At 37.7% G+C, this 25,509-nt stretch overlaps 1 protein-coding gene across 3 annotated transcripts in view; it reads right to left on the bottom strand.

Moving 5' to 3' along the window:
* The window catches only part of BABAM2 (BRISC and BRCA1 A complex member 2), a 177,508-nt gene that overhangs the window by 25,636 nt on the left and 126,363 nt on the right, over positions 1-25,509 (bottom strand). For all 3 annotated transcript variants that reach the window (XM_075749045.1, XM_075749046.1, XM_075749044.1), the window contains exons 8-10: positions 17,297-17,396; positions 15,246-15,316; positions 13,854-13,936 (exon numbers count right to left, since the gene is read on the bottom strand). In XM_075749045.1, coding sequence (XP_075605160.1) covers positions 13,854-13,936; positions 15,246-15,316; positions 17,297-17,396 — 254 coding nt within the window. The remainder of the gene's footprint in view (positions 1-13,853; positions 13,937-15,245; positions 15,317-17,296; positions 17,397-25,509) is intronic.

Here is a 25,509-nt window from a genome sequence, read left to right as displayed (position 1 = left end):
TACAAAATCAGATCTGCCTTCATGTGATACATAAGGTGGCAAAGGTAAGTGTTATCATAATTACATCCCAGACAACATTTATGCTTCATCATGAAAAATACATCACGGTTAAAAACAACGCACCGATTCTGTAAATCAACACCTGAACTAGGCAAACTATAAAAGCCCGCTTTGGTTTGGCATGCTAGTTACCTAAGAACTACAAAACCATATTCATGCTGAATACAAGCACTACTTCCAAATAACAGCTGACTCACAAAGTACCCTGGTGATATGTCTGCAGAAAATAAGCAGATGACTCATGTCTGTAAATTCCTGAAAGTACCAATAGACCCCTTGCTTAGTCATCTTTTGCTTGGATGCTGGGTTCACGAGCTCGGTAAACTATAATGAGGGATCTAGCTCTTAGTAGGACTCTCTCTCCCTTTTTTCCTCTCTTTTAAACTGCAAATTATCTCCCTAAAAATAACTTCATCTATGTGAGTGAGTCACTTTTAAACTAGCAAGCTTATACAAGTCATGCACTTAAGAAGTAATATTTGGTTACGAAGGTAAAAATCTTGCTGTCAAACTCAGATTTAAAACGAAAATTATGTCAGAGGAAGTCCCATTTACCCTCCTCTCACAGAAATAGAAACATTTCCTTTGGAAAATTTAAACAATTAGCTCATTCAGGAAAGTAAAGCTTTCTAATTCAGTTCCATACTCAAAGTAATTTAATCCTGATGATTTCTTACTTTGGCTTTCCTAAGCATCACACTGTTAACATAAGAGGAGCTCAAAGCAGCAGACTGGAGAAAGAAGCCAATACCATAGTAAAACAGTGCTTTGTCCTATGTTACAATTTACAGATCATTTTTAAAAAGTCAGGTTTTAGGAAACCATAGTGCGGGGAAAATCATGTCTTTATGAAAGCTCTACAGGAGCAGAACTTGGAGGGCTGTTTTGGGTAATTAAGCATTGAGTAAATTCTTTGGTGATTGAACCCTAATTTTCCCACACAGTTCATAAGAAAGCGAAAGAAAAAGGACTTGCTTGTTGCGAATGAGTCATGTTGTAAAGAAACTTAATTACGGTTTATAAATAGTTGAAGTTGCTCTCTTTTTGAAACATAAGAAACTATCGAGAAGTAACACACAAATTTGCTTCTCTTGACTTAGTTCACATTTAATGCATACGTACATTCAAAACACAGTTATCTTAAAGCCAAAATCCTGATTCACTAATAACTAAACAACTGTGCAATGAATCAGTAAGGCTTAATTGTTCATTTTCTTAAAGAACTACCATACTGAGATCTGGAACAGGTTACCTAGTTTGTTAAGCTTATGTTGACAACTACAGAGTTCCTTTTGACAGTCTTATTAACTCTAAACCAGTATCTTTACCGCTTCATTTTATAGCTTTTTAAACAGGGTATGAAATGTGCAAGGGGTGTCTTGGCAAAAACACATACCAGTGCTGCTATAGGGTTTCTGAAGGAAAAATACTCAGAAGAAAAAGGGCAGGTTCACCCCGCCTTTAAGTACTGGAGAGAAGAGAAGTAAAAACATGCTTGAAATGTATATTACCATACAAATATTTCAAAGTACTTAGATGGCAATATTTAGAAAATTTTCCATATACTGTTCCCCTGCTCTAGAGAAAAGGTATATTCATCTTTTGTGAGGCACTGGATAAACCTAGGTATTTATTTTCAGAGAAGTCAACATTTACTCACTGAATATTACACACCATTTCAATGCTTGGACGATACTATACTGGTTATCTTACTAACCTTCCGGATGCTTGAATCTGCTGCAGTTTATTGCACCTGTAATTTGTTTTACACTCATAAACATTGGCTGGTCTGGATATTTTACTGCTGAGATTTCTACTTCTCCAAGATTTCATTGCCCGCACGACCTTAATTCAATCTCTCCTTGCTTTATGGAGCAGCCTTCAAGCACAAGATAACACAGTATTCCTTCCAGTTCAGTTGCCAGGCTGGCCAGAGCTGGCCAAAAGAGACGCTGCTCTGGTTTGTCCCATCAGACAGAATCGACCTCTCTGCATTTATTTACTGCACAACACTGAAGCATTGCTCTGATTAAATATGTATTCATTTCTGCATGAGCTTTTCAATGTGATGATTCTAATCATCATAAGAGATCATGATAGCTGCATAAAATATTAAAAAAAAATTGTTTCACAGCACCTTCATGAGTTGAGAGGGTATTTAGGGATCCCAGACCAGGAATGGAAGAACAAGGAAAGGATAGTCAGCTTGTCTAGTGATGCTGAGTGTCAGCCTGTGGGACCCCACTCTTCTGAGATGTAATAGTAGATAATCCTTCATATAGCCAAACACAACCCCTTTCAACATCGGCTGCCATAGCAGGTACTTCAGAATCAATGATTACTGGGCATGGGAAGGGTTTTGTTTAAATTATTTCACCAGAAAAACAAGAAAAGTACAGGAAAGATGTGCTAAACCCAAATCTCCAGAGAACACTGAACAATCTTAGCCTGATACTATCCATTGTCTTCCCGAAATCCCCTGACTCACTCCCCACTTATCATCCAACTTTGGCCAGAGACTGCCTCTGCATTCAAGTACTTCTGATGAAGTCAGTCATGGAAACAGGAAACACATACTCCAGGCTCCAGAACTGTCTCTTATTAGTATATATTAGTTATCTTTTTGCTAGTTCTTTTTTTGGTTCACTGAATTTCACATTCTCTCTGCCTTTACTTGCAACTGAGCTCACACTGCTGGGAAAAACAACTCGTGGACTTGAATGCACTGCCTCAGGCTGAAAAGTTCCTTGAACTCAGAGCTCTCCAGTTTTCACAATGTCTTAATGTGGATGAGACCCATGTGAATTTACAATGTAACTCGGTGGTAACACAGACTCCTTACACATCTATCAAGCTCTATTTTAAAAAGAATTTTTCTTGTAGGTTTTCTGACATGACTTCTCCTATGGGAAAGCTGTTCCCGACAGCCTGTATGATGGGTGAAAAATCTTCACCTAAGTTCAAGGGAAAACAGTTATCTTCACTTTTATACACAGAAATCCCAGTACAGAAGGCCTTTGAAAAATCATATCGATCATTGTACCTACTGAGAAACCTGAACAGATTCAGCCACAAGCATTCTGGGGACTGCAGTGGCTAACACAAATCTCTGCAGGGGAGGATTTCAGGCTGCTTTGCATAGTGAATCTTTCCTCAACTTTTCCGTGCTGAAGGTCTTTAGCCTACATTCTACTGGCAAAAAATGAAAGGGTGAATTTGGCTCAGAACACACAGAGAATTACAAAATACCACAGCCATCCCACTTTGGTGCGTGATGATGTAGTCTTGCAAGAATTAGAGAGCAAGGATGACAAATAACATATCAATGACATTAGTGTGGGACTTTAGGTTAACAGAGGACAGTCATCATAGGAATTTGAATGAAATACTATTAGGGCTAACATCCCTTCTGGAGAAAAACAGGTTATTTGCAGGAATATTTTGCTATTTTGAAATCAACATTTCAAAATTTCAAATATGAAATGAAAAGTTGTTCATGGAATTTTAGCTGAGATACTTATGGCACTTTGGGTGTGTTAGTAATCACAGCTGGCTTTGAAATAATTAAGTCTGCCCTTGCTATGGGAAATATCCACCCCATTGGCAAAGTGAACACTTGTACAGTAAATGAGTAAGATGACATATACAAAATTCTTCCAAATAAATACTATGAAAAAAGAAACAACTATTTTTTTTCTTAACTGCATCAGTTCTGTATTAACTGAATGTACAATATTAATCAATATTAATAAACATTGAAATATGATTGGTATAATGGAAAAAAGGGATTATGACAATTTACATAAATATATGAAATTCACAGCTCCTTGTTCTGTACTGGGAAAGGGGTTTGGCAACAGAACTCACTAAGAAGCCAGTCCTGAACCGCATTTGTGTAATGACTGATCCTCAACAACACGAGATTTTCTTGACCTTTGTCAGCAAGTATAATACCCAAGAATGGGAAGGGAGCCCACTGAGATGTTTAGAAGATAAAGTTACTAGAAGGATGTTAGGTAGAATACAGCTGGGATAAGAAAGGAGGCAAATGCTGAGGAACCTTTTCTTTAGCACAGGTTCAACGCATTACCTCCAGAATGAGAGGCGGCTGACAGCAGTTACTGAAAGTGCTGGCAAATGCCAGGCTTGCAGTAACTTCGGTGATGTTCATTGTGACACTAAGGAATGCTTGAAGGAGAATCTAGTTTCCCTTATTTTTTCCTTCTTCTTTTTTTAATTGGACAGGAATGACTTTCAGTTATTGTTAGTCCAGGCTAGATTTGAAATAAGAATTGGTTCTTCTTTTTTTAACTTTTTTGCACCAACAGTATGTCCCTTTCCCTAATGTGTCTTATGACAACATCACATCTATGGAAATGGCCAACTTCAAAGTCTCAGATACAGAAGGGGTTACCTTTAATTCCAGTGCTTTTAGACAGCCCTTCAATATTTCTGAAGAATTGAAACAATGAATTGTGATGGATTAAACTATTCTGACACATTACAAAGAGTAGATTTGTTCACTTGTTGATTTCAATGAGACTAGAATAAATTTATCACTGGGTTTTCTTGGTTTTGGTTTGTTTGTTGTTTTTTTTTTTTAATATAAAGTATGTAATCTGTTTTTATTTGAAGAGGACTGCATGACACTGCTGTATCTATCTTGTGGTTCTTATTTCACTGATAATGGGAACAGCAATACAGTCCAGACACCAACAGCAACTAGATTTATGATTACTATTGTTTTGATTTTCTTTCAACATAGGCAAATGATACAGTTGTAAAAATATCCCATGTCTGTATGATATCCTTTCTTTTTAAGTACCCCATCCTTCATACAAAACCAGAATTTTTAAAAAAATATGACAAAAATAGTTTAAATACCTTAAGTTACAGTCATGTGCTGCAGGCAAAGTATCTAATTCTTTGTTTAGTCTTACAGAGAAACCAAGTAACAGATCAAACCAAGATACTCTTCAAGCAGTTTCCAGCCATGCGGTCAAAGACCATGAAAAAGTGATGTAACTTAACCCAAAACCTGCTTTAGAATGTCTTCTTGCTTTGGAGTGTCATCACCCACCTCAACTATTTCACACTCTTTTGGACTTTTACAGCAAGGCTGGACTACCTCCTAAAAATAGGAATATCTCATAATCCTCTATTGAGCCCAAAGAAATGGCATAATGGCCTCACAGGTCTTTTCCTTCTCTAATTTCTGTAACCATAATTATTTTAATTAGGAGAAAGGTTTTTTATTTTTACCTCACTAGTTTCAGCTAGTGACATCTATTTTGCTTTATTTTTACTTCGAATTCTTAAAGATCTTCATTCCCTCCCCCTTCCGTTTTTATTTCCTTTTATTGTTTCTGCTGTAACAGTTTCTATAGTAACTTCGCTAAGTGCTGATGAGATTGATGCTACTAAAAGCTGCCTCTTCTCCATCTGAATTGCTTGAAGCTTACACTTTAAATACAGTTGCATTTTTATAGGCGTAAAAAGCAAGCTGGGCCCTTTCTTGGCACAGGCTGGTGACCATCGCGTGCTACTGCTGGAGAACAGATGAAAACTTTTCCTCTGCCTTCCCAGTACAGGGACGCACTGCTAAACACTGGGAAGCTCTCCACTACTTTTAGCAGGACAGGAAGACTCCTAAAGCATGTTTTCACCTGAAAAGCAGCTGTGCAAAATCATTGGCTTCTCTCACTGACACTTTATTAAGCTTAGGAGGCTTGCAAGTAAGTTCTTTTTCCTGTTTTAAATGCTGCCTGGGATTTGAAAGGAAGCCGATTTCTTTCATTCTCATCTGTGATCAGCGTGACATAACCCTGCAGGTCAAGAGGACCCTTCGCTGACATGGAAGGACCCTTTGCTGACACACATGCTATCCTGTTCCTTCAAGCTTTGCTCCACGCAGGCTTATGGCTTTCACATCACAACGCAGTGTAATCCTGCCCGACCTGACCAGCCAACTAAGCGACTCCAGATATTTTTATAGCTAAACTGAAATCTACTTTACTGCAATATAGGCCCATTGCTTCTTCCCACTCCCGAATGTTACAATTCACCACTCTTGCCCTTGAAGCCACCTTTCACACTTCTGAAGGCTTATCCATCTAGGGTCTTTTGATGACCTGAAGAACTAGTTTGTGGAACACGTTCTTTTAAGCCATGCTTTCTAGACTACTAGTCATTTTTGGTGCTCTCTTCTGAATACTCCATTTGAGGATGAAGAAAGACAAATAGCAGGATCACAACCCTAAGCTTCAGTGTGCAGACTTCGGGCCGTTCAGAGATCTTGCTCCTCCCATGGAAGAATCCTATGTGATGATGGTCCTGGAGAGAAGAGGGGGCCATGATCACCTCCCACAAGCTCAAGAATGGTCCATCCAAATGAGCAGAAAGTCAAGCAGGAGGCATGGATGAACAAGGAGGTCCTGACAAAACTCACAACATAAAAAGGAAGCACATGAGATGTGGACGCTCCCTGAGCATGCAGAGACCGGGTTAGGAATGTCAAAGCTCACCTGGAGTTGAACCTGGTGAGGGGAGCTAAGGACAAGATGGGCTGCTACAGGAACAGCAACAGCAAAAGGGGGACCTGGGAAAATGTGGGACTGCTGCTGAATGGGGCAGGGGAACTGGTGACAAAGGAGACAGAAAAGCAATTTAAGCACTCCCTCCTTCCCTCGTTTAGACATTTAAACATCTTTGTGATGAGTTCCATCTCTAAAGCAAGGTGTACTTACTATTATTCAAAAGTAAATTATCGATTTCATAAAAGTTATGCAGCAGTTGCCTTTGTGTGCTATTGCTGTGTTACATATAGACTCTTAGAAAAAGTTTACTGTGACGACAAAGTAATTGTCACTGGGGAGAAAGAGGAAGGAGGTAGGGAAGAAGGATTCAGAAAATCTTTCTTTCCTTGATGCAGCTCTTAGTTCTAGAAAATTCACCTCTCTAATAATCATGTGGTGTTCTGTATTGCCCTGTTTTTTTTCTGGTATTGAACTCAGACTGATCCCTGTGAAACCCATGCTCATCATCTCCTTTCCAGACTGAAAACAAAATATTTGCTTTATGCTTGCTACTATGAGCAATTTTCAACTTTCTGTATCTCACACCTTTAATGTAGTTGTCATCTTAGAGAAAAACTATCTGTGAATGCCATGTGAGACAACGTCAAAATGTGTAGACACAAGACAGACATACAGTAAGAAGAAAAAATACCACGATCTCTGCTCAAGTCCCAGCTCTGTCAATGCCTTTTTGTGACCTAATTACTTTTTTCCCCCAAATTGAGTGGATAAAATAGGATTATACCACTTCTCTATCTCAGGCATCTTTTCTGAGAATTTATTAGTTACCTGCCATATACTTGAGCACATAGCAGTAGTACTCTAGATATATCTGTTAGATAAGAAAAAGCAATAGTTCAGTTTTCTGAAAAGTGCAATTTTGTAAGAAGTTATTACAAAACATTTCAGTCCATTTGTTAAAGTGCTCGTAGTTCCTGGAATAACATCAATTAATGCCTACAGCAATATACTACAGTTTTAAAGGTATGGAAAATATATGTGTTTCTCAGAAATTAAAAAGGTAATATGCACAGCAAAGTGACACTTAAAAATACTTTGCCAGTCCACCCACATCAGGCCATCATAAAATACTTGTAAAACCGAATTCTTATCACAACAGTTGTTTTCTTTTTGTTGCTGTTCATATCAAGTTTCATGAATTGCCTTGTGTCCATTCTCGCTTTTTTAGCAGAATTTAAAATATGAACCTAAAACTAGTTTATAGCGAGTGACACGATTACAAAATTAAAAGAGAGAAACAGAAAAAGAGGAAAAGAAAACCTCTGTTTTCAGGTTCACTTGCACCCGTTATGAATACTTAAATATGGAAAATTTCATTCAGCTCACGTACAAGTAAATATCCAGGATGGAATCAAAGGAACACAATGTTTAACAATGACAAAAATTAAATTATCAGCTTTCAATACAAATTTCAAACTATATCTTGTTGGCAGCGTCCCTTAGAAATAAAGGAGAAAAATACGCGATGGAGGGAAAATGATCAGCAAAAGGCTAATTAATTTTCCAAATGCTGCAATTCAGTCCTGGTATTAGCCCCTGCCTATGACTAGTTAACTGTGCGCCTGTGACTCAGGCTACTTCTCCATTGCACTGCCTGATCCACAGCACTGCAGCGTATCTGCAGCTTTCATTGACTTCAGTTAAGCAACATGCACCTCACTACACAGGCAACGACAGAGAATGCTTGGTTTTGTGGTGATTAAAACAACGTACAAAGTTTTGAAGAGACCCTCTCTGCTCAGGGTATAGTTTGCTGTAGGCAGAATGACATGTGCTCAGGAACTTTCAAGACCAGGTTCAAAGAAACACATGGTACTGACTAAAAGCACCGAGAGAGTCAGAGGAAAAAAAACCCGTTACCTGCTTACTGAACAGTCAAAAAATTACTCCCAAGCATAAGATCCAAATGGCTTTTCACTTCTGCCAGCCAATTTTACATCACTGGGTCTTTGTTAATCTCCAGTTTCTCATTTAAGAACAAAATGACATCCCTATATAATCTTTGCAGACTTTTTTGATCAGCATCGAACTTCTCATACTAGACTCCTGAGCCGTTTATTTTGTTATGCTTGACATTTCTGCTGAACTATCTTGCTTTCCTGACACTACCAGACATCACTCCATTCTCCTATACCTTGTTATTCACACTGTCATGTTCTCTTTTTCCTTCTCCCTGAGTTTTCAGAGAGTCATAAATTCCTCTTTTCATATAAGGAACAATGAGAAGAATAAAATAAACGCACTATGGAAGGAAGCCAAAACATCTCATTAGATAAAAGCTCACAGAAGCGATCTAATGTAAATATTCCACTCAACACTAGGCCCTTTTTCAGTAAACGACTCGGGCAGACAGCAGTTAATTTTTCCATACCTTTTCTTGAAGAGGCTTCTCTTTCACAATCAGACTAACTTCCCAATCTTAATTTCCTCCAAAGACTTTTTTCCCTGGAATGTTAAGTGTGAATAGAGATGACTGCCAGGTACTGATACTGATGAGGAAGAGCAACTCTTGAAGGCTATTTTCTTTTTAGCTTCCAAAAGGTATGTGAGCAAATCTTACATGACAGAAAACTGAAAAAAAGGTGTCTCAAACTATCAACCCCACTCAAATAGTTATTCATACTCCAGTAGCACACAGGAGTCATTGAGCATATTCCAACTGCATTAAACACTATCAAAACAACAAACACTAGCTACTTCTCATGTTTACCTTTAACAAGATATATAGGTCCCACATAACAGAGAGGGCTCTACAGCCAAAACTACAGGCAGATAAAGGTTTACTGAAATATATACAGGAATGTTTAGATGAAACTGTCTCATGTTCTGGGTTCCAAATTGCTCAGATAAACAAATATTTCTTAAACATTTTTATTATCTCAGTGACTGTGGAGTTATTGTGGTAGGCATGTGACTTTTCAAATAGGAATCTGCAGAAGCATTTTCAAAAAGAACAATAAATGCAATCTTAGATGAAAGAAAATACTTTTGCCCTCTCACATAAGGTCTCCTAAACCCAAATAGCAAACACTGAGTGATCAGACACACGTTCAACTAGGGAAAATCTTCCATTTAAGAGTTTACTAAACCTCCCTGCTAGCCATTTACTACCACAAAGTCTAACTTGTTTATTTAAACAGCTGCAGGAGGAACAGATGAAGGGACTGAGGATTGCTCATTAGCTCTGTTCCATTGACTTTCCAGAGATGGAGCAATCTCTTTAAAGGGCAGGTAACAACTTAAACTACACCAGGTGCTTGAAAAATTAACATTTACCTAAATTCCAAGGATTACTGCTGTTCTATGCTGAATGATTAAAACAATAACTGAAGCCTAATGAGTTATTTCTGCTTAGAAAGGGAACTGATAGAACAAATTACTTCTTCAACACAATTTTGTTTATTTACAGTGAGTAGGCATACATTCCTCTTTCTCTGAACACTACTGGAATAAACTGCACTTTCTTTGCACAGTAGTGTAAACTCATCTTCCCAGCTACTAATGCTCTTTCCCGAAATGTCCTATTTTTGTTCCCCCTCCTCCCAAGCCTCATTTGACAAACACGACTACCAAAAATTCTTTCTTTGTGCCCTTGTTTTCCAAGCTGCTTTCTGAGGCTGTGGACTGATGTGCTAATCCAGATCCAAAGAGGTTTATGTTAGCGAACCTCAATTGTTTAGCTCGGGCCAGCAATTCAAACCACGTGAGCTGACTGCACTGGCACAAACTGCTCTGCTACAAATGTGTGCAGATAGCAATATTCAAGCAGGAGTGCATCAGAAGCTGGCATTGATGACTTCCACCAAAAAACCCTGAATCCAGAAGCGGGTGTTTGCCCAAAGACTGACACTTGGAGGTGTAACCTCCTATAACCCAATTAATGCTCTAGGCCCATTGCTTGCTTCTCTCTCCTGCGTAAAAGCCTCCGTTTTGCTGAGCTGCTGCCTGTTTCTGATCCATTCTCTGACAGGGGTAACCACCTAGCTGCACAGATAGGTAAGAGGGTGGACAAAAAGCTAATTCAGTTGCCACTCCCACAGGAAGCAAGCTCGTTAATTAAACTTTAGCTTTCACATAACCAGCACTTCGGACCTCTGGGGACGCTGGCATTACCCAACACAGAAGCTGAAATCCCTTACAGTTAGCCAAGCTCAGTGGCAGCAAGTGTTCCCACCAAATTCACCTAAGTCTGAGAAACATACAAACTTAAGATACAAATGCTGCCAGCTTCCAACATTCTCCATCCCCTGAAATATTGTTCAATGAAACAAAACCTTTTTAGTTTAATATCTGGCCTTTTCAAGATGTCTTAAACAAATAACCACTAACACAAGCAGCGTTTCATTTGTTATTGCAACGGTTCAACTTCTGTCAATCTCCTTTGTGCTGATAACCTAGAAATCTTGCAAGATAAAAATTAATCTTTGAAAAGCCTATATTACAGGCTGCTTTGGAGTCCTATTTTTGTGTCCATGCCAATAAGGCTACTTAACTCGTGCACAAATAATGTCACGTGTATATATTTATATACTGTATAAATATATAGAATGTATGCAGGAACAAGAATATGAAGAAATATCTATCTCCAAAACTAATCAAAGCTGATTTATAAATGAGAAAGAAATCAGCAATATATCGAAGTTTACTTACAAAGCGTTGTACTGAGACTTACTCATAAACAGTATCAATATCAAAAGCCCTAAGCCTGATTAACGATTTCCTCTTCCATATGGATGCATGAACTTCTCTGAATGTTTATTTCTTCTGTCATATATTTGAAAGCACTTGATCAATTTTTAGAACTAAACCACTAAAGCAACAGTTCCTTTGACTGCTCTTTGATCTAATATAATAACTTCAGCAGCTACATTAATCTAATGATTAAGTTTGCAATTAGGTAGCTCTTCTGTGTTTTAAGGTTCAATGGGTAGACTTTGCTCTTGATTCTGTAAATACGGCACAAATCATTTGTTTTTAGCAAGTGAAATTGTTCTGAGGTTATTGGGCTTTGGGAATCCAGAACTACTTTCCTGCTTCTCTCCTCTTATCTTTAATTCAATTTACTCAGTAAAACTATTCTGAGTAATTTCACTTTACTTCTAATGTGTTTTGCTTCCTAGTTTCCAAATGAGTTTGGAACTTTGAGTGCAACTATTTGCAAAAAAACCCCCCAAAGTTATTTTTTAAAATCTCTGAATGCCTCTTTTAAAGGAAGTTCAACTCACATTAGGGTTTATATATCTCACGATTGCAATTAAACCTAAAATTTTAACCGATGTTAAGATGCCGGTAAAATTTACTATGGTTCCTTTCATTTGATTTGCCATGGTGTTTGCTGTATACTGACCTATTTATTCTCCTCTGAATACTTTCTCTACATACTATGTAGTAAATATATAAAGCAGAACAGTTTTCAACTTACGGCTATCTCTCCCAGACATTTTATTAGATGCTTGCTAAATATTCAACCATAATATACATAGTTATGTCAGTGGTTAAGAGATGAAAGCCTGCATTACTTCACTCAGGAAATGAAGTGCAGGTTTCAGTCCTTTCATTGCAATATCCTTCAGTGCATGGAACATAAATGTTTTTGCAGTGGATTGTTCAACAAGCAGGTGATGCAATGGCTTACACATTTAAGGCACTGTATGATTTCTAAGGCCACAGGGTTAATACATAGTGATAAACTATTCAGTTATAATTGTAGCTTTCATGCCAGTTAAATTGAGCACTGTGAATATTTCCCAGTTAAAACCTACTCTGTTATTTGACAGAAATTTGAATTATGATTCCCCTGAAATCTAACTGCTTCAATACCTATTAAGTTATATTATCTCACAGCAAAAATCAAATCCACAGGAATTTTAACACTGATAAAATTAAGCCAAACATACTGGGGAGTAAGAAAGGTAGGAAATCTTCAAGAAGGTTGTACATAAAGAAACATCATTTTGTAGAAGACAATCACCCAGTGACCAGTTCTCAATTATAGTTGAAGGGTAAATAAAGATGTAATAAGGACGATTTTTCAAGACATATCAGTTTTATTTTTTTTCCTACAATGTAAATCATAGTAATATGATGAAAATTTTTTAATTTCAAGTTTGAGTTTTCTAGACCTCTTATTGCCATTACCATCTGGAGATCTTAGGTGATAAAAAGAAAGGGATCGGTGAGACCATTTTTTATGATCTCCAATACAACACATGGTGAAGGACTTCTCTGAACAACGGCAATCCCCACTTCTTGCTTTAAAAACTCTGGGACAAATTTCTATGATGTCATTAAGACATCAGTAGTTTTCCACATGAAAAACTAGCCCACAACCAAAAACTACGTAATCTGAAATATTCCAGTGCTAGAGTGTTAACAACCACCAATGTTGCAGCTGCACAGACCGCATTGTAATTTTTTAAATCAAAGATGAGAAGTGTAACAATCAAAAATAGAGAGTAATATGACTGAATTTCCCCAGAACAAAATATCTTTGATACCTGTGAATTTCACCTTACCGTAGGGAAAAATAATAATTGCTACTTAACATGTATAAGGCAGTAATAAAACCACACATACTAATTTCTACATGAAGTATTTCCTATATGTTTATTTAATTAAGAATGTCTTTTTGAAAGTAATACAATCTTGATTTTAAGATTTCAAATGGCAGTAAGTCTAGCTACATACTGTAGCAAACTGTTAGACAGTTTTGCCTACACAGTTTCAGTCTAGGAATAACTTTTGGCTCCTAACGACACTATAGGATTTTTTCTCATTTAATATATTTTCCCTAAAGTGTCCTTACTATCACTATCAATGCATTAATTCCTGACAATTACAGAAGATGTTAGGTATTCCCAGGTTACGTATAGTATTGGTCCTCATTATTGACACTTTTGAAAGGACGAGTTACAACTGTGAACTTAATCTTGAGTCAAATTAACAGAAAACCTTCCCAGGATGCTTTTGGCATTCTGTAAAGCAGGCAGTACATTATCGATGTGGATCCTCTCCCCTTCTCCAAATACAATCACGATTTTGTGTTTTCCAAGTGTCATGGCCACATCGAAAAATACATTAAGCATTGGATAAAAATAGCAAAAACTTTTAAATTGTTTCCTGTAATTGTATTTTTCCCTTTTGAACTTGTATCTTCAAGAGGATAGACATTTATGCCTGAGGCAAAGAGTTACTCACTGTGAACAAGGAAGCAAAAATCTTTCCACATCAGCAACAGAGTAAGCTTTGTGAAGCCTTCTGCATCATATTCCACCACACCACTATCAACAAAAAAACCAAAAAAGAATAAAATTTTTAACTACCATTCATTCTAATACCAAATGATAAATATCAAAATTCTGTATTACAAGGAATGTTTTTTATTTGTTCAGAAACTCCCAGTATTTGCTTTATTTATTAACAGTTACAACTTTCTAGCCAAATGAAAATTAGATTAAACTTTTAATATTAATAATCTTCTTATTTATGCTGTGGTATTGGAGTTTTGTACCCAAAGAAAGGCCACATTCGGTTTATATAAATACACTTTAGAATGAAAGGAGACCTGCTAATGCATCTGCAGTACTAAATTCATAAAAACCGTACACACACAAATTCCCTGTATATTACTCAGATTAAGATAATTTATTAACTCTGTAGTGAGTGACAGGATAAAACAGAAAATGCGCAGGCTGAGAAGAGTTCAAATTTGAAAATTTAGAAGAGTATATATAAAAAAAGCAAAGCATGAGAGCACACAAAATATTAAATATAGAAGACTTGTTCAGTAGATGGATTAAAAGTTTCAACCATCAGGACCTTGTATTCTCTAAAAGTCTCAAGCTGTATCAGGACTCATGAACCACTTTGCAAGTGAAATGCAAGCACGGGCATACTTGGGCCATTTCTATACTGAAGCGTTCTCCTCACAACGAGGGGAAGCGCTGCTGGTCAGGCAATCGCTGTCGCCATCAGGTCCCAGACTCTGACTCAAGTCAGGATTTAGGTGGGAAACCAAAGTGCCTACCCTTCACAGTGCCAAGGCATCCCTGCTTAGTTGATTTGTGAAGCTAATGTGTCATCATGCCAGGCCATGGACCTTTGAACTGCAGGAATTCAACACGACCAAGCAGCCCTTTCTCTCGAGAGACAAGACACTGGTCGGCGGTGGGAGCAGCTGGTCTCCCAGTCCCGCCTCTATGCCAAGCAGTGGTTTCTGGCTCCTGCAAGGCTTGGAACCGTACCCACTTCTCCATCACTGACTATTGCTGTAAGACCCCTTCAGTCAGTTATTCAGAAATGAGCACATTTCTTCTGCATAAGGAGAAAATCCCTACTGTCCTTTTCTCATCGTCAGCTATTTTCTAGTAAAATCAGATCGGCAACCGGCACAACTTCACTGCAAGTGAAGTAACGTTGAACTTCGCTCCAGTACTGCTACAGAGAGACAATCTATACACATCACTCTGTGAAAAATGATCAGATTTCATCCTACCCAGTGGACAGCAGTCACACAAAGCAAAGACCATGTGCAGAAAACACCACTTTTCCCCCATGCTACAGAAAATAATGCATCAAAAGAAAACTTACGTTCCAAAGTGACTCAGGAAAGCTGCGATATACTCTCTTCTCTTATGGTATCCCTGAATAACATATTGTACCTTAAAAAAGAAAGAAACAAATCCAGAGCTATAAAAAGATGAAAAATGCCAATGCTCCCAATTTGTCATGTATTCCTTGTTAAGGAAGATTTATGTTTGACATGGTAGTAGTTCTGAATCCTACATTTAGCTTGCATGATTTCCCTAAAGTATCCTAGAATGCCTTTAAAACAAACAGTGGATCTTGCACACAGAAAATCTGGTAAAGAAATCTCTTCACTCACTTCAGAGTGAAACTTAGTCTTTCACAATATATTGAAGAGCTGTTTAACTGCACGAGATAAAGAGTGAAGAAAAGGAATGTGCGACCTTGCCTTGCTGAAGTTTGAGCAGGAAGCCGTGATAGGCAAATCATAATTACCTGAACCGATAGTTGGTTAAGTGTCAAAACATTTTGTTTATAAAAGAAAAGGAAAAAAAAAATGTATTTCACAACTGATCTTGGGTGTTTTCTGAAGACTGCACCTCCAACAAAATCTTCTTAACACTAAGCTCTCTCAGTGGTTTCATGCTGACTCAGGGAGCCACCTACTCAACTGCGAGCATCACTTTCTGAGGCGTTCTGGGTTTTGAAAGACTTCCATCCTGGCACAGACAAAAATCCAATGACGCTGAACTTGGAAGACTTAAGGCAAAATTGTCCTCGCACCATGTACGTTTTCTTATTGATTTGAATGGGATTACTTAGCAGAACAGTGAGAACAGGGTCTGACCCATAACGGAAACAATCCATGTGTTGTCAGGCTGCAAGAGCATCTGATTTACCACTGGTTACTTCAAGTACTTATGGTATGGTTCCATATGTGAATCCCTATGTAAATCCCCTTGCCTTCCAGAATGAAACTAACATTTTAAAAGCCTTTTTCTCCCTACCGAACAGAAAAAGAACAGGAAGAGTATTTTCCTTGGCTATAGTAATACTAGAATTTCTTGGCCAGTAAACACTTTCCTAAAATTATTGAAAAAGCCCTGATACAATCATTGCTGAGAGGTATCTTGTACCTCTTAAAGTTAAATTCTATTTATAAATTGAGACTTATTTCATTTTATAAAAAAACCTTACAATTATTTTGAAGGCTTTGTGTGGGATCTGAAATGTTATTTTGGGAAAAGGAAAACATATGATAAGTTTGCTTAAGGGACTTTGTTTAAGAAAGGATAAAAACAGTCCTGTATACTTGCAGATTTTAAAAACAGAAAGTAATTTTAACAGAAAACCACAACAAAAACAACTCTAAAGATAGATTCCAATATAATTATGGAAACACATTTTGAAGAACTTTTTCTAAAAGATAAAATTATTTTCCTCATTTGGACAAATGAAGATAAAAATATTATACAAATACAAATAGGAGGTCTGTAATAGGCAGATTCCTTGATGTTGGCCTGTAAGCTTTCTTTTGAAAATTACACTTAAATAATGGAGAAGCTTTCAAAATACTATTCTCATTCTTTTTTGTTTAAGCAGTAAGCCAACCGGAACACAACCTTTTCAGCAACCGTAAGTAGCTATTACTGTATAAACATCCATATAGACTGCTGATTCAGTTCATTTGGAAGAAACATCTGAGAAGAAAATCACTGAAAGCACTCAAAATCTACAACAATGACTCTGGTATGAGAACTTCCAACTGGAAAAACATTACACAAACTACACATTTGTATTTACTAGCAAAATAGTACACTACAATGCAGTGTTGTACGATACAGTAACATTTTATCCCAAATCGTAACATGTCACAATAAGAAAAATCCACTGTAGGATCTGATCCCAAACACGCTTTTATGTAAAAGAATCATCATCTTCAACGCCCCGCTTAGGTACTCAGGTCTTATCAAGCAGGTATTCCTTGTGCAGTTCACCTTAAGTATGCCCTGCTTGGACTACCTGGCAATGTCTATGGAAATGCTACAGTGTGTTACTACAATACAGTACAGCACATAAGGGAAAGGAAAACTGAGTTCTCTTTACTGACGTACCTTGTTTGTTAGCAGCTGGCATACTTGGGGTACATAATCGATAAGACAACCTCCACCAGGAAAGGCTGGGATGTGAAGGGCAGATGATCCTCCAAGCGCACTAGAAACAGAAGTTAATTTAACAGTACATTACACGTACAGTCCCTGGGATTTGAAAGTGATTTCTACAGTGTCCTCTTTCCCTATGCTTAAAGTCAGAGGGCCATGACTGAGGAAATGCATTTTATGCTGTGGCAATATAAAACATATTGCATGATTTAATCTATAAAAACAGGTTATACCATGATCCACTGTAATTAAAGAACTTTAATCAAGAGTATCATTAATGCAAAGCATTCTATCAGGAAATAGCTTTTTCATTGTAAACAGTTCTGTTTCTTAGCCCTCATCAATAAGATGCAGAGCACTGTAGTTAAGATATCTTGTTATAGCTGGAGAAGAGGACTTTGAGTCTTGAATTATTCAAGATGCCACCTTCAGTCAAACCAGCTAGAGAATAATCAAAATAATTTAGACTGAGGAGTAACAGATGGTCAGATGCACATCAGCCATGCTATTTACTCCAGTTTTGGGCACCCCAACACAACATAGATGTTCGCCTACTAGATCAAGGGGGCAGTGGACCAGAAAGATTGTTAGGTACACAATGTAATGGGGGACGCTGAAAGAAATGGGTTTGTGCAGTCTTAAGAGAAGGTTGGGGAGGGAGGGAATATTGAAGAAGGGAGTCGAAGGCACATTGTTATTGAAGGCATATTGATGCCTTCGGTTATCTAATGTAAAAATACAGAGAAGATGGAGCCGGAGTCTTCTGAGAAGTGCGCAGTGACAGGATGAAAGGCAACGCAGACATGTTGCAAGAAAGGAAGTTTGGTTAGCTATTAGGAAAAACATTTTCACAATCAGAATAATCAAATACTGGAAGACAGGCCCAGAGGGGCTGGGTAATCTCTGTCCTCAGAGGTGCTCAAAGCTCAGCTGAACAACTGCCACGAGGAGAGGCTTGGCCAGATAACCTCGAGAGGTTCTCTCCAGTCTGCATTGGTTTATGATTATATTCCCTGATTCTACGATTTTGTTCATCCCCAGTAGGAAATAATACGAACAAAGATATTAACTCTGTCCATGCACAGACTGGACATCTGAACGGTAGGAATCCACAGAAATAAGATAACTTCAGAGATGTAGTTAGGCACCTTAATCACTTGCCTTTATTATAGGATGGAAGACTGAGGCACACCTGCTATTGCTGAGGATAATGGCTTCTTTGGTGTGGAAAGATCTAGCACTTTGTATTTAAATCAGGTTGTATAAGAACCAGCTAAAGGCCGTGCTACTTTCTTTTACCAGTACTGTCCTGAATCTTTCTTACAGTCTTTTACCAATCAAAAGTGATATGAATTTGTATTACACACTGTGGCTTACATTATTCACTAAATATCTAGAACCTCGTTGGGTACAATTCAAAAGCTTCAAAAGCGAAGTTACTCTGTGGTCTCCTGTTTACATGTATGCTGTTTCCATGAAAGATTAAACTGACTAGAAAGTAAGTTCTTCTCTGCAAAAAAAGGCTCTTTTTCTCCAACTGGACCTGCCCTTGTATTTTTCTCAGTACTTGATAAGATATCACTTTGGTATGTATAAAGGTCTACAGTCGTACATCCCTTTGAAGGAACAGAGCCTACATAAATCAAAAAACCCCAAACTCATAATGAGGTATATGGAAATCTGCTACTCAGGCAAAACAGTCTGGGTTCAGCAGACTGTTCACCACATGGAACAGTTCTGCAGGTCTGGATTTTGCATATGCAACGATGAAAAAAAAAAAAGCCTTGAGTATACCACAGCTACATTAAAAAAAACAAACAAACTTTTCCAGCAGAAGTAAGACTTGAACAGGATTTTTTTTTTTAAAACAGAATTCAGATTCCTTGCTGCTACTCCCTTACTAAAATTACTCACACAGGAATATAATTTTGCTACTTGTGGATGTTAAAAACAGCGAAGTGTGACTATTAGATTATTGCTAAGTTGGAACACTTCTGAAACAGGAGTTTGCTCTTAGGAAATTGAAAGTATACTGGGTCCATCAGTCTTTAACATTGGAGAATGAAAGACTTGTCCCTCCTAGTATGTTACAACTGGGTTGTGAACCCTACTTTAAGACCTTGGCTTTCAGTTTATTAAACTCCTTAAATGGTTATTTAAATATATCCATAAAAGCCTCCAATGTCATACGCAGAGCGGATGGGACTGTCTGTTTTGTATCCTACTTTGCCTCATTTGCAACCGAGTCCAAGTTCCCCCTCAGCATGGAGATACCACTGGCGACGCTCAGGTGGACTATAACAGGAATTACAGGCTCCTCTCTGTTACAATAGCAGACATGAAATTAGGAGTAATCTCTAACAGATTTCACACGCAAAAAAGCTTCCACTCCTATATCATCAGCTTTCAATACATCTTCCAGACTGCATTATTATGATTTGTGAATAAGGGCTTCCCATTCTACCTGTATCCATGTTTTGAAAGTAGTCAATCCATAAAAACTTGTTGATGTAAATGGGAATTCAACCCTTCTCAAATGAAAAACAGACCGCTACAAGGTGTGGTTTCTGAGAAAGAGGTCCCTCCACATAAAGGTGGCTGGAATTTCTAGTATAATTATCCTCTGAAAAGAGAATAAAGCTGTACAATATGTAATTTATGTTCTGTAGAAATAATTATGGGTAGGGAAAATTAAGAGTGGACAGGCATCTTTGTTCCCTCTACTGGGTCAGAGAATTTGCTTATTAAATATTTTAATGAAATACTGCATTTGCACAGGACCTTGCCTCTCACCATCTCAAAACTTTCTATAAACATTCAATTAAGGTTCATCTGCCTTATGAAACTGATATTTACCTTTTATTTTTAAACACGTAAGGAAGCTATTGCTCAGAGTTTGATTTGACTATGTTATACTATGTCTCCGTCATATCAAAGGGACATATTTGCAGTATCTCACAAACACGAGACGGGGCAAGAAGCTGTAATAATTCCTTTAACCCTATAATACACTTGCAGCTGAAGAAAGAAGTGACTTACTCAACATCAAATAAGAACAACCTGTAAAAGGTGCAAGGAAATATGTAAAATTGAGAAAATAAGGCAAAAGAATTTCAGCATGTAGCTCAGTATTTAATGTTGCTTTTTGAGGTACCTCAAAGCCCAATCAAAAAAAACCCAACATGTAAGACAAAAAATGCCATAAGAAACCTTTTCTAGTCAAGGACATTCTCTTTGCCAAGAGATTTCACCAGCACAAGCTAAAGATTCCTGCATGTCAGACCTGCTTTCCAGATAGCTGACCCTCTCAGAGCACAGATCTTGCATACCTCTGTTTCTGATTAAGCTTTCCTTCTTGGTATCACTGTTATACACCCCTCACAAATAAAACACTTTTCTATACCTAGGAATAAATCCAACTATAACATCACACTATCAGGTATGGTGACATTAATTTTATAGAATCATAGAATCTTTAACGTTGGAAAAGACCTCTAAGATCATCAAGTCCAACTGTCGTCATTTTACTAAGATGAAAAACTAAAACCAAAAAGCCACCAAGAGATATGATAAGGAAGTTATTTTGTTTTTAAACACAAACTAATTAATATTGCTCCCCTACAGCTGCCAGACTATGTCTCCTTTCAGCACAACCAATCGAATTGTGTTTGATTTTTACACAATTTTTTTCCAGTAACCTGCTACTTTTTAAAGGCTAATTCTAACAGATTCTGATAATGGCTTTCTATACTTCATCATAATCCATGAAGCAACAGACTTGGTAGATGCTATTTCATTAGGACTGGTACCAGATGAAGATAAATACTGGGTAGATCTACCTGTCTATGAGATAAGGTTGCATGAACACATTGGAACACAGAGACTAAGATCTGTTGGCCTCAGCATTTTATTCACTTGCTGTTACTCTAAACCTACTCAGCTCTGCAAACCAGCTTCATACACCTCATTTTAAGATGGACCATAGACCCCCGTGCAGCAAGTTTCTGTCTTCCTGGGTTTCCAGAGTGTCAGACACAAGACGGTTCTGATCCATGGTCTGTGAGTTCAGCTGGATTTTGAGAGGAACTCACAACTGAATTCAACAAGAGTGGCAGTCAGCCTGCATTAATAGCAGGGACACAGGGAGCGTAGCTGGAGTATGTTTACATTTCTGCTGTTGACTCGTGCATTCCAAGTGACTTGCTCTGTCTGTCTCTCAATGAATCTATTTATTCAGGCCCGCATACAAAATGCAAAATTCTTTCCCACTTCTTGATAGCTTATAATTAAAATGTCTTCCTCAAGAAATGATCCTTTAGGAAAAGAAAAAAAAAAGCATAGCATTCATTCACAGGTTTACAGAAGTGACTGGTTTTGTTCTCGAGTATTTATGTGTAAAGAACCAGTTATTTCCCCTTCCTTAAAAACATCACTGCACTGGGGAAGAAGAAGGGGGCTTCGAAGTCCCAGGCTCAGAAGAGTGGGCGGTTAGGCAAGGCAGACTTAAAGGCACAAAGGAAGATGCTCCTGCTCCCATCCCTACCCTACCCACCCCTTCCCTACAACTCTGCCCATGCTCTCTCGGGCCTGCCTAGTTCCTCTAAACTCCCTTCATTCACCTCACACCTCTTCCCTGCAATCCATTTTGCTTCCTTCTTTCTCTGAGCAGAAAAATGCAGGTTTCTCTACATTGCTGGGAAACTTTTGAGCTGAGTCTGAAAAATGAGGATTATTTCAGACTACCCCGTACATCTTGCAGGGTTCTGCAAGAATAAAATTATCAGAGTTTATAAAGTTATGCACTAACACAGGTTACAGTACTACAGTTAAGCACCCACACACACATAATACTGTCTATATATTTTGTTCTCTCTCTTGCCTTTGCCTGTTACCATTCCCCATCTTTGAAATTGCATAAGCTTTTCTTTGAAAGAAGTATCACAAAGAAAAGAACATCTAAGGAAAAGTTTCAGGCTCTTAAAAAGAGGTACCTTGCACAGTGACAGTTATTGTTCCTCCAAGGGAGGAAAGAGTAAGACCCATGTATTTGGGAAGAAGGTACAGCACTGTAAAAAGAATCACACTTACCCTTGTGTATACAGTGTGAACGTAGCATTAAAGAGCTTGACATCAAAAGGAAGTGGGACATAATACCAACTGCACTCAACAATGTTCCTAATCCAATGTATTCTTTTTGCAAAGCCCACATAAAATAGGGAAACGACAATTTCAAAGATTGTGAGCAATACAGTTGAAGATTTGTCTAGTTCTGAAAATGTAAATAAACAAAAAACTTGCCTCTGCATGGAAAGACTTTTTATACTAGTTTAAAATAACCAAGTTTTTCTCTCAGCGTGGCCAATGTTAAAACATGTTCAAATCTATGTACTAGTGATAGAAAGTAGACTTTAGACTTTACAGCCCTTGGTTTTACCAGGATACACCCTTCTTAACTCCCTGTAAGTTTTATTTTGAAACTGAAGCACGTTGCAGACCTACACAAACATTTAATGGGTTTATTACTCATGATGGCTATAAGCAAGAGTAGCCTGAAGCATGTGGAAAGAAATTCCCTTCTTTTTACTCTTTTTTCCTGTTCTGAGACTCATGCTATAGGCTTTGATCTCCTTCCCCGTTCTCTTTCTCCTTTGTTGCTGAAGTAAATAGTTCACTCTTTTTTTTTTTTTTTTTTTTTCTGCAGTTTCATCACTTTAGTACATTACACCATTTGGCACAGGAGACATGAGGAACCACATCAAATAAAAGCACGTGACCACAAAAGCTGCCTTACCAACCATGATCCCAGATTTGCTGTCAGTTTACCATTTTTCAGACTCGCTCGAGCATAACTTATCCTCCCTATCACACGAACAACGTGGTGCTTGGCAGAAGCCTTGGGATAGTGCTTCGATGAGCAATATGGAGCTTAACAGTAAAATGACAGAACATTACTCTTGTTACTAAAAAATCGGTCAGTCTAGGTTTGTGACAATGTTATCTCCCCTCTTCTAGTAATACTTCCATTTAAAGCAAACGTAATTAATATATTGCTTGTCCACTCAAATCTACTATGAGGTAAAGGGTGTAAAAAAAAAAAATTCCTGTTCTATTTTTAAAGAAACAATTTTTACTTATAACTATTTATACTTCAACATTAGTAAACCAGAAATGTATGTTTTCAGCTAACAGATATAACCTGAGGTATCTACATTATTGAGTGTACAGAAAAAAAATACCATCCCAAATAAACCTAGGGGGAAGACTATGCCAAATCTATTTATTTGGAGAAAGAATCCTGGTCAAACTAAGACTAAAAATCTTGCCATTAGAGCTGAAAGAATAATACCATCTTTTTTTGCTTGACCTACTAGAGGTTCAGGGGAAATACCTTTGAGGTCTCCGTGACTAGTGACTGGAAAAAATATGAAAAAAAATCACTGTAAAAAGCAAATACTAAAACCAAAATGTATTTTAGTTTCACAGACTCTGCAGAAAACTGCAAGTCAGAGTTGCTGAGCTTTATTTACAGCTCTTCTGCTGACTTCATCTGTTCTAGCAAGTTATTGAAACCAGTCTGCTTCTCTGCTTGCCCACCTATAATGTCCAGGTGCTTATACTGAAGTACACTGAAGTTTAATAACATTCATAGAATAGTGTAAACACTGTGTGATGAAGTAATTCGTAAATGCTAATGAATACTGCTTGTTTGGGTTTATTCCAACTTCCGTATTCTGCTGCAGGTAAAATTGTCAAAAATAAAAGCAGTTTTCTATAATGTATTTCTCATTTTAGACAAAGTGGCTATACCAAGGAAAGATTTACATTAACTGTATAGATTCTGGGTTCCAGCAGCCTTTAACCTAACATGTTTACACACAAACTATAGCTAGGGTGATCCAATATTGAAAGATTTATGGGGATAGGACCTCTGTCCCCAGGATTCTCTTCCTCTTCGAGGAAGAAAAAACCAAGCAGCATGAGACGAATAGAAAGCTAACCCTATAATTAAATTAGAATACGTTTCTTTTCTTTCTTTCCCTGGCCAGAATCAGAGCTAGAAGGAAAAAGAACAGATACTCTTGCAACATAAAGCTTTTCTTATTGCTACTTGATAGTATAAAAGTCTGAAAATGCTAGTATTTCCTTTGTATCGGATAAATAAGAACTGAAGGGATTTTTCCTTTGCTTAATGGTTCTTCATATGCAGAAAGGTTCTGCATAAAGACGACTAAAAGGTTTCCACTGACGTGTTGGATGAGTGAAAACCTGGGCTGCCAGCACTGGAAAAGGGAGCTCTCCACTGTCCTCAGGCCTCGCATTCTCTGAAGAAACAAAATCACATGAGGGATAACATTTATGACCCAGCTGATCGGACACTTCACGTTACACAGCAGTAGCACACAGTATACAAGCACTCTGCCTACCGGTCATCACACTGCTTTCTTCCCTGGGCAAGGGGACCCACCTTTACAAATTAATCTGAAGCTTACAACAGACACTCCAGGCTGGTAGGCAGCCCAGCAGAATCAGGTGCCCTCCGGGCATGCCATCATACCTCAAGGCACAAGCTTCAGGAAAGGTTCAAGCGAGTGCAACAGAAATTATCAGCAAGGCTTCAATGTGTGCAGCAGTTTAAAACACAGGTTAACTTAACCGGTGTGAACAATACCACTCTATGACACTGCACAGCACACAAATTTTGATTCTGACAATATAAAATTGAAGTGACAAGTAAAAAAAGCAATATATTTCGAACTGATTCAAAGTATTAAAAAATCCCTCATGCTTCACAGAATTATTTTTCATAATACCGCACGAACAGGTTCAAAAAGAGAATATGGAAAGTTCCACAGGCTATGAAGAGTGTGATTCTCTCTTATAAGGCTCAAAAACTCTGACAGTTTGCTTTTGTGTTATGTTTAAGTTACCATGTTTAAGTCCCTCTTAATTTTTCCACCAAAACAAATTTAACATGTTCAGTCATTCAAGGCAGTTTGGTTTTGGAAAGGTTGCAATTAATACTGAGAAATCCATAACAAATGACATAAGAACTAAATTTAAAGACACTTTTTATGATCTCAAAAAAGTAGATTCCCCTCCAAATATATTAGTTACTAATATTAATTCTCCATCAGCACATTATTATTTAAGGAAAATAGTTATAA

This window comes from Balearica regulorum, chromosome 3, assembly GCF_011004875.1.
Source record: "Balearica regulorum gibbericeps isolate bBalReg1 chromosome 3, bBalReg1.pri, whole genome shotgun sequence".
Lineage (NCBI taxonomy): Eukaryota > Metazoa > Chordata > Aves > Gruiformes > Gruidae > Balearica > Balearica regulorum.
This window is presented reverse-complemented; position numbering and strand designations above follow the sequence as displayed.